Below are 19,807 nucleotides of genomic sequence, written 5' to 3' on the forward strand. Positions count from 1 at the left end.
CAGATTCGAAATTCAAATGTAATATTTTTTTATAATTAAGTGTAACAGTATTTATGGCCAGACTAAGTATATTTTATAGAACACATTTTTTGAAAGTGAGAGATAGCCAAGGCCCTCAGAGAAAGGGCCCTAGGTTATATCAGTCTATTATTGAATGAACCACCGATTATACTTCACTTCCGTCAAGCTTTCAGTGCCAATTGTTTAAAGCTTATCTGCACCTGTAACTACTGCAGCTTTTTTTTCCTATCTCCTATGTTAAAAATATCTAAGTTTATTCCAGCCCCATTGTACCTACATAGATTTACTTTTATTATAAGAAGAAATTGTAATCCTTCGATTGATGACTAACCATGCCGAGCCCGAAATGTGTGTTTGACAAATTATGTTACATATCTTATACCTTTAAACGAGCAATTCTTGTATATATATTATATATATATATATATATATATATATATATATATATATATATATATATATATATATATATATATATATATATATATATATATATATATATATATATATATATATATATATATATATATATATATATATATATATATATATATATATACACATATATTTATATATATAATTGGGATCTCGGAATCGGCTCGAACGATTTTCATGAAATTGAGTATATAGGGAGTTTTGGGGGTGATAAATCGATCTAGCTAAGAATCTTTTTTAGAAAATGTCATATGCCTGTTTTATCGACTTGAGGCGATTAATTAAAGTTCCAGCAGATGGCGTTGTTAAGTAACGAAGTCAATGAGTGTTTGCTTTGAGGTTTGACTAATTGTTTATATTGTTTTGTGTCTTCTTAATGCACGTGTTCACTTAAAAATGCCTAAACGATCTTGGAAAAAAACGCTTATAAACAATCTAACTTCACGAAGTTAAACATCCAGGTACTTTACACTTAAGTGACAACATTCAGCAGATGTTGTCTATTTTGGTTTGTATCGTTCAATATTTGGTGTAAAATGTTTAATTCTGAGACCAAATAGCAGAGCAGGGAACCGGCAACCAAAGCCGGCGGGCTACAAGTCGTCGCGAGGAGTGTGCTGCGGGGGCTCGTCGTCGTCGCGTTGGAAGGTGTGCCAGAGCGGCAGGCGCTCCCAGAGGCGCGCGCGGTGCGCGAGGCGCGCGTGCATGGCGGGCCGCGCCGCGATGCGCAGGTACTGCAGCTCGCTGCCCGCCGCCGCCCACTCGAACGGCAGAGACACTGGCCCGTTCGGGTCTCTGGGGGGATTTTAGTTTTTACACATAGTAAAACATGTTGGAGCATCGATTGTTTTAACACACCAAAGCTTAAGATATTGGATTAAGACAACAATTTACAATGGAACTAAAATAATTGTAATTGCAAATAACTTATGATTCAGTCAAAGAAATAACACTGCGTATAGTTTTTCTTACCCGGATGTCGCAAAGTTAGTCCAAAGAGTGAGCATAAGTTCGGAGATCTCCTCGTCCTGCGCGGACGCCGGCTTTGACAGGAAGTGTATCGGGAAAAGATGCATCAAGTCGTCGGCGTGGCACACTCCTGCAATGTGATCAAAGGGAGCTACAACACATATACGCTAATAAATTTACATGAACAGGGAAGAGATATGTACATTGTACGTGTTAAACTTAACCCTTGTACCTGATTTGATAAGAATAATGAAACAAATATCGACACCCATAGAAGACGACGTAAATAGGAGCAAGCGAATGCATGTGTTTCCTTTATTCTCGTCATCAAAAGATGAAACAAAACAGATGCTCTCGAGATAGGTAGTTGTGACACCAATATATTTTATGCATGCATGCAGATAGATACTGACCATAATCCCCATTTGGGTCTCCGAAGATCTGCGAGAAGCTGTTGGCGGCGCGGTGAGCGAGCTCGTACAGGTACACGCGCGAGCCCGCCGCCACCGCGCGCCGCGCCGCCTCGCGCAGCGGGAACGAGAAGTAGGCGTCACTGTACATCTGCGGTATGCACCAAACGCAATTATTTACAAAGTGTTTTCTGGATGCTGTTTGAATTTCACTGCTTTAACGCAGAAATTTATTTATTTCCTGCACGCTCGCCTAATATCGAACCCCCGGCATTTCGATTTTTTAAGTCCGAGGTTCTCACCACTGAGCCACCACTGCTACATATTATCATCGCTCAAAAATATGAATGTGCGATTTAGCAAAAAATGTACTGAATGTACAAATAAAAATTTCTATTAAATTATTTTGTTGCTTTGTCAAAAATCAAAATAAATAAATCATTTGTTGCAATTTGAGAATATTAGAATAATTCATTAAAATAAATGTTGAGAAGGGTCTTTGTGATTTATTTCTACCGTATCAAAGTTGCATTATGTTTTCAACTCATTATACAAGTGACACAGGATCTAGAAGCATATTATTTTTATATGTCGTGGATCATATACTTTCTGTTTTCAGGCATTTAAAAACGCTTTTGGCTCATGTAGTGGTATTAACAGAGAAAGTGAAGAGGACTTTGAATTTGTATGTAGAAACGTCAGTTGCTAACATAAAGATTGATATTGATCGTAACCTTAAAAAGCACAATACACGTACCTTTCAGTTAGACTGTGGTAAAGAACGATAATTTACCCGAAAGATATCAATCTTCGAACTATCACAAGTATGCACACTTTTCAAAGCTTACTAAATGAATAAATCAGCAGACCATATTTTAAAAAAGGAAAGCGTGTGTGACCTCCAGAATGCCCGCCTTGCTGAGCTGCTCGTCGCGTGTGGGCAGGTAGCGCTCGCGCAGGCGGCGCGTGATGAGCGGCGCCAGCGGGGAGCTCTCGTAGTACAGGCTGAGCGGCCCGATGCGCTCGAACCCGCTCATGAACTGCTCGTACAGGGTGCGGTTCGACGTTATCCCTGAACATTTCGTTCTCATACTATTTGCTAATTTTCATTTTATGCGATTACTAAATTAAATTAAAGACTCTTTACGGATTCAAATCCTTTGAAACACGATTTTCATCCCGATCTTCTCTAGCATTCGAAATAAGATTTAGTACATTTTCCGTCAATACGGGTAGTATTGATTAACATTGTGATTTTTGTTTTTGTTTTAAAGAATAAAAAAAAAAAATGATCATGAGCGGGATCCAAATGTGCGGCTTCCACTGTACCGCGGCGACGCCTCGCCTCTCGGTACAAAAACCAATCAAGTTCTATCCGTAAAATGTAACAAATTTTTATTACTATTGTTAAGTACATTATGTAGAAATTAATTAACTCTACTAGATATTAAAGGAAAAGGATATGATGGGATAAACTATACACACAACAAACGTTTAATGTAAATGCATATTTTGACTGATGACAACTATTTCCACAAGAATATTTTAGATTGTGTTTGCATTGTATGTTTCAGTTTAATACATTTAATAATTATACACATATAATGTTTATGATTGTTTATCATATGTAAGTTACATACACTACTCACAAACACTTTTCAAGCAGCCCTCGTCCTTGTTGAGGCCGGTGAGCCAGGGCACGGAGGAGGCGGCGCGGGGCGCGCGCGCGGCCCGCTGCAGGAACGGGGCCTCTTCGCCCGTCTCACCTTCCACCACCGCCTTGAACGGCGTCATCGGCTCGTAATCCCATTCCTGACAGAGAAAAGTATGCTCATTGATTAATTATTAATTAATATCAGTAATGGTATTACTTTTAGTAGTAGTGATTAAGTTAATATGTATATTAAGTCGTGTTTATAATGATACAAAGATATGATTTTAACAGTATTGATGTAACGTTTAAAAAATTAAGTTATAAATTGCGAGTGATATCTTATGATGACGATGAATTTACTCACGTAGAACGAGAATTCAGTGGCGATGATGTCATAGCTGTCCCTGGAGCGCAGACAGTGAAGCATGCGCCAAGAGGGCGCCTGCGGGCAGCGCAGCAGGCGCGCCAGCCGCCACGCCTGCCGCAGCGCCTCGCCCGGCGCCGCCTCCGCCCACGGCACCAGCGCCGTGCCCGACTGCGAGATCGCCTTATGGAATAAGCCTGCGGGCCAACGACACGGCGCCGTTTATTCCGAATAATAGAAATACTATAACGAATATATTAATAACGAAAAACGTAATATACTAATGTGCTTCGAATTTTGTGATATTTTTAGATATGTATTTAAGTTCCACTACGATTTTTGATAAGTTAGTTACAAATAATGAAGCGTCATGAAAGAACGCATTTTTATTTTAATCCTCAAGCCTCAACCAAAATACGCTTTTATTGCATTGTCAACAAATAAACATTCGCGCACCTCCAGGGCTTAGTGCGTCTGTAACACAAACCTACCTGCGCTGGTTTCGGACAGCATGTGGAAGTGCACGCTGGCGCCGCCCGCGCTCTCGCCGAAGATGGTGACGGACGAGTTGTCGCCGCCAAAGCTGTGAATGGTCTTCTGGATGAAGCGTAGCGCTTCTTGCTGGTCTTTGAGCCCATTGTTGCCGGGACACGCTTCGTCCTGCGTCGACAGGAATCCGAGCGGACCTGCCCGGTGACATATTACAATATTGCTAACTTTCTTAATTGGTTTTTGTGTTTTCATAGAATCCTGGGCAAGTTTCATATATGAATTAAAGGACCCCTATATGTAGGTATATAGACGTTCAAAACATCCAAATTGTATGTATAGTTTAAATAGTGCGTGCATAATTAATATATAATAATTTGAGGTGTTATGTAGTACATATTACATATAATCATCATTATAATTACTAACTGTTGCCCGCAGCTTTATATTCTTGGGAAAATAAAATAACACTTAATTGGGAATTAACATACATATTATCTTTACTAATTATTATAAAGCTAAAGACTTTTTGTTTGTTTGTTTAAACACACTAATCTCAGGAATAGCTGCACCGATATTAAAAATTCTTTAACCGTTGCCTATTGTCGCGATCCCTAAAGCCGGGGCGCTTCGCCAATATATAAAACGGAAAAGATACCCGGAAGCATCAGCCCTTGAGATGAATATGTTATTGCCACATCTACAATCATCTGGAACCAAATGGGTAGATGCGTAGGGACAGGCTGTGAAAACTGACAGACTATTGAATATCACAAGGCTATAAGTACAGGACTGACTCGGCCGGAGATCAAGTATTACTTGTTAAATTTCTAGTTGTGCCCCGCGGTTTCACCCACGTCGTACATGATGTTATAAATAGCTAAAAGCTTCCTCCGTAGATGGCCTATGTCACATCTTAACATAAACATAAGCAAACAAACTGTTTCTTCAGCTTTATATAAATACTATTGGTTTTTTACAATATTAGTTGGGGCCTTAACTATTTTACCTTTTTCAAAAGTGCTTGACTTTCGCGGATTTGCTGTAATTTTTAATTTTCCATCTTATGGTTTGTGAGTTTTGTCTCTGATAACGTTACACAGTGCTTACCCTTATAATGTTTGAATAAAAACTGTCCATTTAAAGTGGGTCAAAATCGAGTCTAAAGAAGTCGGTTACGGTCGGTATACAGGTTACGCCAATGTATGCGTCTTAAAAACTAGGTAAGAGTTAGAATACCGAGCCTATAGTTGAGGGTGACGAGAAGCACTTCTCGGTCGAGCAGGAACTCGGGCCCGTACATGGCGGTGGAGGAGTCGCCGCACATCCAGCCGCCCCCGTGCAGCCACACCATCACGGGCAGCAGCCGTGCGGTGGCGAGCGGCGTGTACACGTTGAGGTAGAGGCAGTCCTCCTGGCCGCGCACGCTGCGCTCGCGCGTGTAGGGGTTGCGCTGCACACAGGCCGGCGCCGCGCCGCTCGCGTCGCGCACGCGTTCGCCCCATGCGCGCACCGCCACCGGCGCCTTCGCAAAACACCACCATAAGTGCAGGTAGGTATAAATGTATTTAAGAAAATATATCACAATGTTAATATGTACCTACCTACTCGAGAATATAACATGTTCGCTTTAAGACTAGCGTTGTATGCACTTGGTTGTTATCGAGACGGTCATGTTTACTAAGTCTGAGACATACACAACGAATTGCAATAACACATTGTAAATATGCAGTTATGACGTCAGCAACGAGCATGTTAGGTACGGGAAACGTTACAAGGAAAAAAAAAGATTTTCTGAGAAAACCCTGAAGAGGACAATCAAAAGTATTAGCATATATTTTTCTAAGATCACAAGCCATTCTGCACACAATACCACAAGGTAAAAATAACAATAATTGTTACTCACAAGCTAATTGGCACAGTGATTAATTATGTATTTCATTATTAACTTGATAATATATTGTATGTAATTACATTTTTACTCCATTAGATATTGGATTTTGGGAGACCGATAACGACGAATTATTAATAATTAAATTTGTCCAATACAGGCTACATTCGATGAATCATGTCAATCAAGTAAGTCGACCCGTTGCATCTGTAACGCTGGGACTATATTAGCGCGCGAATATTCGTGACAGGTTCGCGAGCTGAAAAGCATCGTGTACGAGTGAAGGCTAGTACTTCGTACACATTAGTTAGATGAGATGACGTGTCGTGTACACTTGATTATCGAGAGGGCTCAATATTTATTATCTCCATTCACTATTTTATATGGGATTTTCCTCTTTCAGTCACTTCTCTTCTAAATTATAAATTTGTGGTGACGGAATACTAACGTAACAGCCTCGGCTGTAACATTTATTCAGAGGCAGTAATCTTTTTTTTTTTTGAGGTCATACAAACACATGCTAAATTCAGTTTTAACATTATGTGATATCTATTTACTTATAAGGATCCTACCGTGTGAGTGTGTTTGTGTGTTAATTTACTGTCTTATATAATTTTTGAAATAAATGTTTATTGTTATATATTAATCATATATATCGTCGCGTTGCAACGATCTACCCGGCCACACTCATAGTGTTATCACGAATATTCGCCGTAGAGCGCTAGTGTATCCTCAGCACAAAATTGTAAACAAATCTGATTGACGCAGTTCACTTCCACGTGTCTCGATCCGGTGATTTTACTCAAACCAATTATCATTCTATTATGATTATTATATGGTAGCTACTTTTAAGTGCTTTCGATTCTCCTTAAGCGAGCTCATCTCATATAGTCTGATTGCGGTCATTATAACAATTTGCATATCGAATATATTATATTATTTGCGTAGCATGAAGCATCGCGCATCATCGGCATTTTCTATTACATTCGAGACCATAAACCGTTCTTATGCACCTTACTGGTGCGCAATATGTAATTCACCGGTCTGCTCCCGATTTTCCCGTGGTACATATGAATATAGCTTACTAGTGGTAATCCGCGGCGATACTAACGTGCTAGTAAGGATAGCCTACGTGCTAAACCTGACTAAGTAATAATCTAAATTTCATACAGATGCGATGAGCTGTTTTCGCGTGAAAGAGTAACAAACATCCACACATTCATCCATACCTACAAAGTTTCCCGTTTGTCACATAGCACTCAGAATTACGTATATATCCCACGGAGAAATATTTTTAAAATTTCCGAGATTGCAAATGGTACGTACTAGAACAAACAAACTCTTTAACTTGTTAGAATAGATACGGCTTAAATAAGTTTTCCGTTGTTGAAATTGATATTCTGTTATAAGTAATAATACAATGTTTATGATTTTGCTGAGCAGGTTTGTTAAAATAAACGTTACTCCATAATAAGGTTTTCTGTGGGAAGAAGAAGAATTACATTGCTACAGCCAAGGACTAATTTATACTAGGGCACATAATAATATGTTTACCATCTCCCAGCTTTATTCGATCAAACCTTGTGGAGTTTCTCTGTTCATCTGTTGGGTGGCAAGCAATATAGAAGATATTCATCATTTTTACGTAATGTTTCGCCACTTTTAAATTATTTAAAAAAAAAGAAACCTCTAAAAAGTAAAAAATAAGTCAAGGCGAAGTCGATGCTTCAGAAAAATGTCATTTCTACTTATTTTGGAAATGTGTTTTGAAATCATCCTAAAACTAATTAAAGACTCTGATGGAAGGTAATAAAAAAGCTCAAATACATATATGTCACATACATCTTCACGCTTTGATGATTGAAAATCAACAGATCATACCTTAAACCGTAGTTCTCCCACGGGCGGCTCTGCGTAGGGAACGCCAGTGAAGGCGGAGATGCGCCGCCCTCGGCGCGTGCTCATGTGGAAACCCCGCAGCGGGCCCAGCGGCGTGCGCACCTCGGGCCGCGCGGCCTCCTCGCCGCTCGTGCACACCGCCAGCACAAACAGAAGCACCAAGCTAACCGGAGACCACATAATATTTTCGACGTGCCGGTTGCCACCTCTAACGCTCACAAATAATAACGCGAGCGCTGCAAAGCACTCGGTTAAATACGCTCGTGATATAATAGATTTTTTCCGCGTTTCGGTTAAACTAATGTAAGGCAAAAACGGCTCTAGGATTGCGGGCACGTTGCTCTGTGCGCTTGTTGTTCCTTGCGGCTTCTGCGACCTGCGACCTGCGAGGTTCGCCCTGCGCCGGCTGCTGCATGCTGGCAGAATCTACACGACCACTTCAAGAGCATTTTTGTAGTAGCATTTGTTGGTTACATTACGTTCGTTTTGTTGAGTTTGATATTTTTGTAGTTTAGATTAGTTATTGATTTGTTGAGTAGCAAACGAGTGTCCGTTTTGTTGCGGATCTAGTTTCTAAGAGATTTAATTTGATTGTGAAGGTTTGCTGAGCACTAATGCGCGTGGTAGTGGTAATCTTTGTTACATTCATTACCGGTCAAAAACGGTTTTGCCTGCAATAATTAGGCGAAAGTAGTTTGTCCAATGCCCCTTAGTCATAGCTTTTTCTGGTGGTTCACAGTCAACCTAGCACGCTCGTCACTTCGCTTTTCAATAACCTGTTTTTACACTAAAAAGGAAATACTATGTAACTTACTGTATATTCGCTTATTCTTTCTTTTTTCGTTTTTAACGTACATAGTCGCAAATCTACTGAAACAGGTATGGCAAATGTATTATTGGCTTTTATACATTACACATTAGTTCAAGTATTTATGTTTACCTGTACCTATTAGGTATTCAATTATTATTGATATGAAATCTGTAAAGAAGTAATCAATAGAATGGCAAAAGCTAACATTTTACATTTCTAATCGCGTTGATAAAAAGATGCCCGCCTTAATTGTTCTGAATACGTAAAAAGCAAGGTCAAATCATCGGCGCGATGTTGTCAATCGTCACGCCCGCGACCTTGGCCACTGCCACTGGTATCTGCTTTTGAAGTATGCTACAATTCTAACATTATTGACGTTCGATTCATTCGGTGTTTCTTCTCACTTGGTAAAACACTTGCCAAAAAAATCTACGTGAATGTACATATTATCTACAGTACGTTACGACATAAGACTGCAGATTTGGGACGTATTGCAACCTGGCTACTAAACACAACTCCTAATATAATCAATGATAATTATCGGAATGTGGCAAGTTCGAAACACAAAAACTCCAACAATATGTATCTGGGGACACGGCAGAGCCCCCACAAGTCGAGAAATAAAATCGACACGGCCGTACTATCCTTTTCTCCAAGCAATTCAGACGATTTTCGACCTCTCGTATGATTTCGTTGTGGATAAAACAAGAATCGTGAATTAACTAATCAAGCATTGTATAAACACGGTATATTTAAAATTTCAGTCAATTTGAACCAGTTGTTTCAAAATGACAACTTGTTAAAGTTTCTGAATTTTCTTACTCACTAACTCGCCGAAACTTTAAATTTAGAATACAAATAGAGAATCATGGGAAAACCTAAGCATGCTGTAATTTCGGTCCAGTTTTCTAAATACACCAACTAGACATCTTCGTAATCTCATATAAATGTATAGAATAACAAGGTTACATTTGCAGTTAATGAATCATTATCACTGTATAATCTATACTAATATTATAAAGCTGAAGAGTTTATTTGTTTGTTTGTTTGAACGCACTAATCTCAGGAACTACTGGTCCGGTTTGTAAAATTCGTTCAGTGTTAAGGCAGGAAGGCTATATATGTACCACGGGCCAAGCCGGGGCGGATCGTTAGAAGAAAATAATAGGTGTAGATAGGTACCTACTATATGAGGCATAACGAAAGGTGGTATAGGGTGGGTAAGGTTGTGTTTAGCCCATGAAACTGAACAACATTTCTATAGGAAAATATGTTGAATTATGAAAAAAAATGTCTTTACATACAAATTGGGCTTATGTTCCTAAATAAAAGTTGTTCAGATTCTCTCTCGTATTATGTAATGAAAATACCTTTTAAAAAAGAAGTGAGATGCCATCAAAAACAACCTCACTAGATTATTACATTAGTTATTATGTTGCTAATATTAAAAATATTTGACTTGGCTACTGCAGGAAAACACAATGAACATTACAATTATATTAGATTCTTTAATCTATCGCGCCTCGCTCGATTGTAACTCTCATCTCCAAAACATGCTATAAATGTATTATCTTTTCTAAGCAACTCATCGGATAACAACATGGCTCTGGGGGCAATTAAATTTCTCAATAAAGCGTGACGTCAACACGGGATCTAGTGCAACCAATTCACTAATACTAATACTCTTGTTCCCCATTAAAATTTCAGAAGCATTAACTCAATCATCATATTCGGAAGGACTCTGGTGAGGAATTCAGTTGCTGGCCCGTCGTGCTGTGTAGTGCGATACATACTAATAATCAAATCATGCCATCCTAATATAAATGATGAGATGAATGAACATAAATCATTTTGCAATTCATAAAGAATTTATCTGTTTAACGGTTATATGTGGAGAGTCTGGGACTCCACACAATGGCCGCTAGACGAGTACATATATGATTTTGATGAAATTTATTACAATGATAGTTTTAGATCTGAGAGAGGAATAAGGATAGGCTTTATCCTAGAAATCCGAGGATCGGTACGGTAGCTACATGAGTTGGCGACTAATGTCGTAATACAGTAAAAAATTAATGTTTGAGTTTGTTTTAGTTTGAGTTTGAATAATATTCGTCCCTTTCCAATAACGCAAACTGCCTCAAACATAGGTACTTTAATATTAACGGTAAATTTTGAGCATAAATCTTGAAATAATAGATTTTAATTAACTTCTATACGTTACCTACTACAATTTAAATCTTTATATAATAAGACCCATCGCTACTGTATTATATTCATACACTTGTTCGTATATCTTTACATGTGTCAACATTATCGATGAGGACTTTTTAATTAGGTAACACAAATATGATGGTGTTTTGAACAATCCTGCTAACTTTCAGCTGGATGCGAAATATTATTGGAACCTTGTATGACTAAACTGATAGTACTAGAACGTATGCTCTTGTGAATACTTATTTCAAACGTTACCAATTTATGGTATAGCTATGACATTAAGGCATAAATATAGACTTATATTTCATCATATTTTAATTGTAACAGTCTGCCGGATTAAAATAAAAACAGTGCAAAGGGATTTCCGTTTAATCGAAAGAAATGAGAAGCGGTATCTGCGTCACCGCTTCGCTTTTCGCCTGGTGGTGTACAGCGAGCGGTTGAGCATAAGAAACATGTTGTGGAGGGGGTAGGCTCGCCGGCGCGTCCGGTAGCGCGCGCGCAGCTCGCTCGCACCCACCCCTCCCCCCGCGCCCCCCGCGCCCTCCGCGTCCGCCGAACCAGCCGCGCTCACGCTCGTCGGCCCCTTGCCCTCCGCCCTGCGAGGAGACAGGGTCACGTCCCGCCGCCTGTGTCCGCGATGCGAACTTCGAACCTCAGCCTGCCGCTTGCGCAATTCCTCAAACTTATGTAATATCTGCTCGTTTTGTTTTACGATTTTTTCCGTTATTAATTTCATTTGAGACAAGTCGTTGTTTAATTTTGGCAATTGTATCTTATTCACCAACTCGAATTTGTCGGCAATGTTGTTCAGAGCGGCGAGGAGCGCGCTGAGGTTGGGAAACGATAAGTGCGCATGACCGGGGGACTGCTTGCACGCGGCGCAGCGCCAGGCGCGGCGCCGGTCGCCGCCTTCCAGCTCCAGCTGCTGCTCGCTGGCACCGCTGCAGCGTGGGTGGAACTTCGCATCGCAACTGCTACATTTGATGCCCTCGCAGTTACGTAACGAATGCTGACAACGCTGACAAAACATTCTACAAAAGCAAAAGCAAACACTATACACGTAAATAGACTATGTTTATTGTATAATATCTATAAATTGCTACTTCAAACATAAATTTTCATCATAATATATAAGTTAATGCGTAATATACTAATTCCATTTATTTAATACTATCTTTATATAGAAAAATGTCGTGTCACTTACACCACTCTCTCACTCAAGAACGTCTGAATGGAGTTTAATGAGACGGGGTGAGTAATAATTAAATATAATATGAAATTCATTAAATATACATATTTAAGTACCCTTCTCCTTCACCAAAACTAGCTTGATGGTTAGCCAAACTTAAATTTTCATATCTAGCTAGTCAAAATCTATAAAACGAGAATGGAATACAAAAATTTTAAAACCATGAATTTAATATTTAGAAGCACTTGAAAATAAAGTGAAGTAATATTATTCCAAGTAAACTTTTAAATTATAATAAATTAATTGAAATTGTAATCATATCGTCACATTCGTAACAAATATTTAAAACTGCTAAAAAAAATTGTAACATAACATTATATTATACTAGCTGTGACCCGCGGTCGAAACCGCGTAAGTCCGTATCCCGTAGGAATATCGGTATAAAAAGTGCCTACACAAACTTTCGCATTTATAGCATTATTATTATTCGCCATTAGATGTCAGAAAGAATCACGAATAAAACACGAATATTACATTTTCTAAAAAAAAATTCCTAGCTAGATCGATTTATCGCCCCCGAAACCTCCTATATACTAAATTTCATGAAAATCGTTGGAGCCGATTCCGAGATTCCAATTATATATATATATATATATATACAAGAATTGCTCGTTTAAAGGTATACGATTCAGACATTGAAATTGTAAACAATCGGACCATCTAACATTTGACATCCACAGATGATGACTTAAGTTGAAGTTCATTTATAAACCATACTCCTTGGTTAAATTCTTCAGGCTAATCTATTGGTTAAGCTTCTGTTACAGAATGAAATCGTTATGGAAGAACTAAATATAAAACAGTCACGTCCCAAGAATCGATCTGCATTCTTTTGCTATTTTATAAAATAAAACATTAGAGTCTATGCCATAAATTTTACTTATTCGCTTGTCAAACAACGTATTTTCGAAAATAAGAATACATTAAATCAATATTCCCACCTTATGCAGGTCCCATTTAAACTTATTTCTATGTGTACGAAATACATACAGGTACAGTTGAAAGCAAGGAGGATCTATAAACCTTTACTATCATATTGTATAAAATATCAATCTGCTGAGGTTGTATTAAAAATAATTTCAGAACACAACACTGATGAATGTTTGGTAAATGTTAAATTCGATTTAATAAATCTGCATTCCTAAAAAATTGTTAGAGCAAATGTTGTGTACGTATAATATATTAATCTTTGACGAGAAGTCACAGGCTTCGACTTCTAAGTACTTATTATTTTAATCGAAGTCACAGGTTATGTAATAAAGTGTTTCGATAGGCACAAATAATGTTTTATTTATGGTGAAACAGGTGCTGATTGGGACCTTGGTCTTTATTATTATTTGAACCTAAATGTATTCACAAAATAATTCTCTCAATATAAACTTTTTTATTGCTATAGTAATTTATCGTATTCTGCAATTTTTAACGCCTGTTGGTATTATTGGTCCGTGCATACATACAGCAGTTGGGTTGATACCACATCGTAACTTGCGATTGCTATTAACAAAGAGTTTAGCGTTCTCTACCTGCATCTCAAAAGAATTGATACCAATGCCATAATCATTATAAAGATAGTAGCATTAGTAAAGATTACAACAAAAAGATACAATCACACTAATATTATAAATGTGAAAGTTATTTTTTTTTATGTTTGTCAATCAATCACACTGAAACTACTTAACAGATTTTCATGAAATTTGGTATATAGACAGATTATGAGTTGACTTGCGTGATAGGATGCTTTTTATCCCGATTAAAGGCTCCCTTAGGATAAAACAGGAACCTTGATATCCAGGCGAAACCCAGACGAGCGTCTAGTAAGTCATAAGAATAAATTTGATATGTCCTTGTAATTTAAGTAAAGTTTATCCTACTCAAATAACAATAATATCAAACACATTGTATATAATAACTGTCAATTGTCTTAGCAAACATCGATATATTTACTTGGAACTGCTTCGTTTTCACTAAAGTTTAGTTATAAGTTACTAGCGGTCAAACGTTCATATAAACAAACAAACCCTTTAGCTTTATATTATGCGTAAAGAACATTATGTCGTGTCATTTGAAGTTTGGCGTGTTGGCCATTCATGCCGTAAGCTGCAAGACCTTGACCTTGACTCTAACTATTTACTAGGTATAACTTTTTTACTGGTATATCTACAATATCTTCATATGATAAAACAGTAACCACAACATTTCAAATTTTTTAAAAAGAGTGATTATAGTCGTAGACCTCAAAACGTGCGTCATTCACCAATGAAAACCCCTGTGCAGATTTTGTAAAAATTTTGAATGATGATAGACCAAATTTATTTTCAACATGTAGGGTACGTTTTATTAGGGGTAATTATCAATACATGTAATTAAATAAGAGGTCATTCGAAATAGGTTTTTTGCTAAATAAATACTTGACGAAATAGATAGAGTAGTATATTGTCGCTGTAGTCCTAAAAAATGCCAAACTTGAAAATAAACGTATATAAAGTACATAAAGTACAAAATGTTGTCGTCTGCGCGAGCGAATCTGCGGGTCGGAAGATAGGTCTACATGTACACTGCTTCATCCCTACAGCGCGGCCTCTCGCCAATAATACCCAAAATAATAAGTCATATATAGTATAGTATAATACTCATTATTAATTTAACACTTCGACAATTTAACAATCGTGACTCGCATGGTTAAATAATAATTTAGTCTTACCTATTCAATCGTTCGTCGCAGTAAAATGTACTTGGTCGATTTAGCATTGACCTGCTCCATATAGAGTGCGGAGCATGTGTTAGCGCGAGTCGCGAGAAAGCCTAGGCCCTAGGCCATTGAGGCTAGAGCATTAGTAGAAGGCGAGGCGAGGTCGGCCTGTCGTGTCCGGTGCCGTGCGACGCGATCGGCTACGACCGCCCGACCAGCCAGGCTGTTCCAGAGACCTTTCCAGGGATCTTGTATACTACACGAGCGGTCCGCCCCGGTTTCACTCGTTCATCCAATGGTGAACGATTTTTTACAATAAGTCCAGTAGTTACTAACGTTAGTGCGTTCAAATAAACAAGATCATTCAGATTTATGTTGTTAGTGTAGAAGTAAGGATTTATAGCTGTGATCCGAAACGTTGTTTGAGGAACAAAATTAAAAATTCTAAGATTTTAGTGCATATAATCTATTTCTCTTGTGGCTACTCTCGTTTGGGACGCGCTCCTGCACTCTAGCTACCATTTTTTATACAGATGCGATTCAAAGTAGTAAAGGACTAATAACGTTTAATCGTAATTTAATTAAAATGATAAATCATCGAACAAATATTCGATTTTATCTTATCACTATACATTCATTTTATCATAGAATTCACATAAAATAATCTTGACTTATAATAAAACAGTAAAAAATACCGTATCTGTTCATTGAATACATTTAAAAAATATATTTAAGGGGGTTTTAAAACAGAGGCACAAATCCAAAAAAAATATTGTGTCAATTTGTCTGTTAGTGTGCTGCTTCATATACTAGCTGCGATATCATAACCAATTACCAGCCATTATCAAAAGATATAAATAAGAGAATATTACACATACATACGTAATATTGCTTTATTTGGTAGATAAATTATATTTTATGCTATTATTTAAGCTCGTATTGGTATTAAGAATTTGTATTTTTGTAATCAAAGCTAAAATAAAAAGTAGATACGATAATATTATAATGTAATTCGATACGCCACTTAACTCACAATCACTCAACTCTGTAATCAACAACACGTTAACAGTTTAAACATAGGTGGCCCACCTGCTTCCTTGCTTGCTCCGAAATAAAAAAATGGGATTTTTATATGGAACTACTTTTGTTCTATCAAACTTTGTATATATTATGTATGTTATGAATACGGTGAGAATGCATTGTTAGATTAAAATACGGCTTTTCATATAGGTAATATAATAGTCTATATATGTATTGTTTTTTGTTACCGATAGGAGGCCTTAAAGGCTACGAATAAGTAGTTACAGGTGTGTCCCATGGTTTCGAGCGTCGGTAAAACAAATAGCAAAAGTAATTTTATAATAATATTATTTTTCTAGCTAATGTGTTTTCTGGTAAGCTACGAAACTGCCTTGTTTCCTTAAAATACGTACGGATATGATATTATATTATACTTCTTTGTCACCAAGTCAAGACGCAGCTTTCTAATGGAAACGAAGTTTGGAAGTCGTTCCAGTAGTTTTAATGCGAAAGCATTACATAGAAGGAAAAGAACAAATATTTCCTCTTTATAACATGAGTTTAAAAAGCATTATTATATTACATATTATATATGTTGATTATTGACTTATACTTGACATTAACAATCCATTTCTTCTTTAAGGCAGTTTATTCTCATACAAACAAACTATCACTTTATATGTGCATATGAATTCGCAAAGTTCGAGGCTTTAATTCAGTGCAAAATGAGACAAAATGTATGATAAAAAAAATATTTTAATCCATTATTTCTTAAGTCTTATTTTTTGTACCTGTGCTCCCAAAAGGCTTGATTAAAAATCTAAAACTTATAGCTAGTCGTGTAGATAGCACCCAAATGAATCCCAGTAGCGTGGCGGCAGTGGCGTTTAGAGGTTGGCGTGGTACTTCTTGTAGGGCGCGAGGGCGGCGGCCACCTTGCTGCCCAGCTCGGGGTGCACCTGCGCCAGCAGCTTCACGGCGCGCTCCTGGATGAAGCCGGCCGCGTCCTTGAGGTTGGCCGCCATGTAGCGCACGCAGCGCTCGCGCTCCGCCTCGTCGAACACGCGCGTGTACAGCGCCGTGGCCTGCGCGAAGTTCTCCTCGCTCTGCCCGCTGTCGTAGCGGTCCACGTCGCCGGCCAGCTGGTAGCGCGGCTGCAGGCGCGCCGCGCGCGGGCACTCCTGCGGGCCCGAAAACGAGTTCGGGAAGTAGTTGGGGCTGCCGTCCTGGTGCGTCATGGTCTGCGGCCCGTCGCGCTGGTAGTTGGCCACGGTCACGCGGAACGGGCAGTTCACAGGGATCTGCAGGTAGTTGGCGCCGAGCCGATGGCGGTGCGTGTCGCTGTACGCGAACAGGCGTCCCTGCAGCATCTTGTCGGGCGACGGTTCGATTCCGGGCACCAGGTTCGACGGGCTGAAAGCGATCTGCTCCACCTCCGCGAAATAGTTCTTGGGGTTTCTGTCCAGAACCAATTTGCCGACGGGAATGAGAGGGTAGTCGCCGTGAGGCCAAATTTTGGTTAAATCGAATGGATTAAACTTGCAGCTCTCCGCCTGAGCCATGGTCATGACTTGGATGTATAATGTCCATGTTGGGAAATCTCCTTTCGCGATTGCGTTGTATAGGTCTCTAATGGAATAGTCTGGATCCGAGGAGGCTAGCTCGGCTGCCTTGTCCACTGACAGGTTTTTGATACCTTGGTTAGTCTTGTAATGGAATTTCACATAGTGTGGAACTCCTTGCGCATTGATCATCTTGAATGTATGGGACCCATAACCATTCATAAATCTGTAGCCATCAGGAATTCCACGGTCACCAAACAGATATATCAATTGATGCATGGTTTCAGGTCTCAGAGTCATGAAGTCCCAGAACATGTCGGCATCCTTCAAATGTGTTGCTGGGTTCCTCTTCTGGGTATGGATAAAGCTCGGAAACAAGGTTGGGTCTCTAATGAAGAAAATTGGTGTATTGTTTCCAACAATGTCCCAAATACCATCATCTGTGTAGAACTTGACAGCAAAACCTCTGGGGTCCCTCACGGTGTCAGCGGAACCACTCTCTCCACCGACAGTTGAGAAACGCACAGCAATCGGTGTTTTCTTGCCAACATTTTCAAACACTTTTGCGGCACAGTATTTAGTGATATCATGAGTTACCTCAAAGTACCCAAATGCACCGGCTCCCTTTGCATGTACAACTCTCTCTGGAATTCTCTCTCTGTCAAAGGATGATATTTCATCAAGGAAATTAGCATCTTGGAGCAGAGCAGGGCCATTCTTTCCAACGGTTAAGATTCCTGTTTTCACACCTACAGGTGTACCAAACTTAGTAGTGATATAGCTGGGTGAATCCTGAAAGAAAAAAGTAAAATTACTTCATAAATATAAGAATGCTGTTAAAGGTCAAGTTCAATGTATAGTAATTTTATATTATTTAAAATAAATTACAGTACAGTGATTCGCATAGCATTTGCTTCATCATCATTTACATTAGCATTAAGCTAATTTAAATACAATTATTTAATTAGCATAGTAATATGAAAATAAGTAAAACTTCATGAATTAGACTTTTGACTTAATGACTTTTGGTTAAAATAAATGTTGACACCAACAATTAGTGCAAAACTCAGATAATGCAGGGCAAAGTTCACTTTGATAATAATATATCAATAAAGTGTATTAAGGAAAGATAAAGAATTCAAGTAGATTTTACTTAGTAGAAAAGTTCTTGTGAACAAAACAAATCAGGGGTTTTCAAATTTCATTGAAGAGATCAATATTTCGCAATAATTATATCCACATTAGATTACCAGTAACAGTTAGACCAGTTGCTCAAGGCTAGCATATCTCGATTAGAAGATCAAGGTTTACAATAAGAAAATCTATTTACCTTAACGGATTTCTTGAAGTTGACAAGTTGGTCAGAGGCGGGGTCTCTCGCAGCCATTTTATAGAGGTTTTAAGACACCGGATAACAAGCGACGGAGCGACGCACTGGACGCGTACCGTGTCACAAATACTGCTTCTTCGCTCCGCCAACCCCTTTATATAGAGTCGGCTATGATAAACAACTATCACACGAGCACTTTGTAGGCAATGTAGATTCGCATACGAATAATTACACACGTATGATAACACATTTATTGTTGTTATAATCGCAGTTTTTTTTTGTAAATCGACCGAAATAGAACATATAAAAATTATAAAAAAATAAGTAGATACTAAATATAAAGTAAAATCTAAAAACAATTAAGAAACTTGTGCATTTTAAAATTCGAATTATATTTGCGAACATTCACTAATATCACGATTCTGACGAAATAACTTCATTGTTTTCAAACTGGTTTACCTGTGTTCCTTGAAAAAACTGTCACTGTCAGAAACGTCAAATTCATTGAGTAGATCTACTCTGTTCAAAATTAAGGAATCTTTATAGAAAAAGTTGACATGTCTCTTAGATATTCCTCACTTTCATTACCCACCTTCCACATTACATTCCAACTTTCTATATATAGAATATAAATTGTATGTACTTCATTTATTTTTTTCAATTTTTATCATGTAATCTATTAATGTAATAAAATAGTAACCAGACCATATCTGCATATTGAATATTTTTAAAGAATACTGCACTGTTTTTTCTATCTGTATGATCGTCAATCAGGTAAAAACTATTCGGCAGAT

At 38.3% G+C, this 19,807-nt stretch overlaps 3 protein-coding genes across 3 annotated transcripts; all 3 read right to left on the reverse strand.

Annotated features, from left to right (window-relative positions):
• Positions 1-785: 785 nt before the first annotated feature.
• Positions 786-8,616, reverse strand: LOC119835899 (venom carboxylesterase-6-like). Its single transcript, XM_038361005.1, has 9 exons — positions 8,115-8,616; positions 5,582-5,867; positions 4,345-4,539; positions 3,854-4,050; positions 3,485-3,647; positions 2,735-2,907; positions 1,839-1,986; positions 1,429-1,555; positions 786-1,251 (listed from the first exon to the last, which is right to left on the reverse strand). The coding sequence occupies exons 1-9, from the start codon at positions 8,310-8,312 to the stop codon at positions 1,050-1,052; spliced, it is 1,689 nt and encodes a 562-aa protein (XP_038216933.1). The 5' UTR covers positions 8,313-8,616; the 3' UTR covers positions 786-1,049.
• Positions 8,617-11,560: 2,944 nt separating this feature from the next.
• Positions 11,561-12,246, reverse strand: LOC119835860. Its single transcript, XM_038360913.1, has one exon. It carries the CDS (start codon positions 12,191-12,193, stop codon positions 11,561-11,563), a length of 633 nt encoding a protein of 210 aa, XP_038216841.1. The 5' UTR covers positions 12,194-12,246.
• Positions 12,247-16,859: 4,613 nt separating this feature from the next.
• Positions 16,860-19,268, reverse strand: LOC119835476 (catalase-like). Its single transcript, XM_038360315.1, has 2 exons — positions 19,014-19,268; positions 16,860-18,475 (listed from the first exon to the last, which is right to left on the reverse strand). The coding sequence occupies exons 1-2, from the start codon at positions 19,068-19,070 to the stop codon at positions 17,009-17,011; spliced, it is 1,524 nt and encodes a 507-aa protein (XP_038216243.1). The 5' UTR covers positions 19,071-19,268; the 3' UTR covers positions 16,860-17,008.
• Between the last annotated feature and the right edge of the window lie 539 nt (positions 19,269-19,807).

This window comes from Zerene cesonia, chromosome Z (genome assembly GCF_012273895.1).
Source record: "Zerene cesonia ecotype Mississippi chromosome Z, Zerene_cesonia_1.1, whole genome shotgun sequence".
Taxonomy (NCBI): Eukaryota; Metazoa; Arthropoda; class Insecta; order Lepidoptera; family Pieridae; genus Zerene; species Zerene cesonia.

Bases quoted from the DNA above. Each gene is read 5' to 3' on its own strand.
- LOC119835476 (XM_038360315.1), bottom strand. From the start codon at position 19,070: ATGGCTGCGAGAGACCCCGCCTCTGACCAACTTGTCAACTTCAAGAAA. The intron at 18,476-19,013 runs GTAAATAGATTT...TTTTTCTTTCAG, and splicing joins ACTTCAAGAAATCCGTTAAG to GATTCACCCAGCTATATCAC.
- LOC119835899 (XM_038361005.1), bottom strand. From the start codon at position 8,312: ATGTGGTCTCCGGTTAGCTTGGTGCTTCTGTTTGTGCTGGCGGTGTGC. The intron at 4,051-4,344 runs GTAGGTTTGTGT...GTTGGCCCGCAG, and splicing joins GCTGTCCGAAACCAGCGCAG to GCTTATTCCATAAGGCGATC. The intron at 1,556-1,838 runs GTCAGTATCTAT...ATCACATTGCAG, and splicing joins AGACCCAAATGGGGATTATG to GAGTGTGCCACGCCGACGAC.
- LOC119835860 (XM_038360913.1), bottom strand. From the start codon at position 12,193: ATGTTTTGTCAGCGTTGTCAGCATTCGTTACGTAACTGCGAGGGCATC.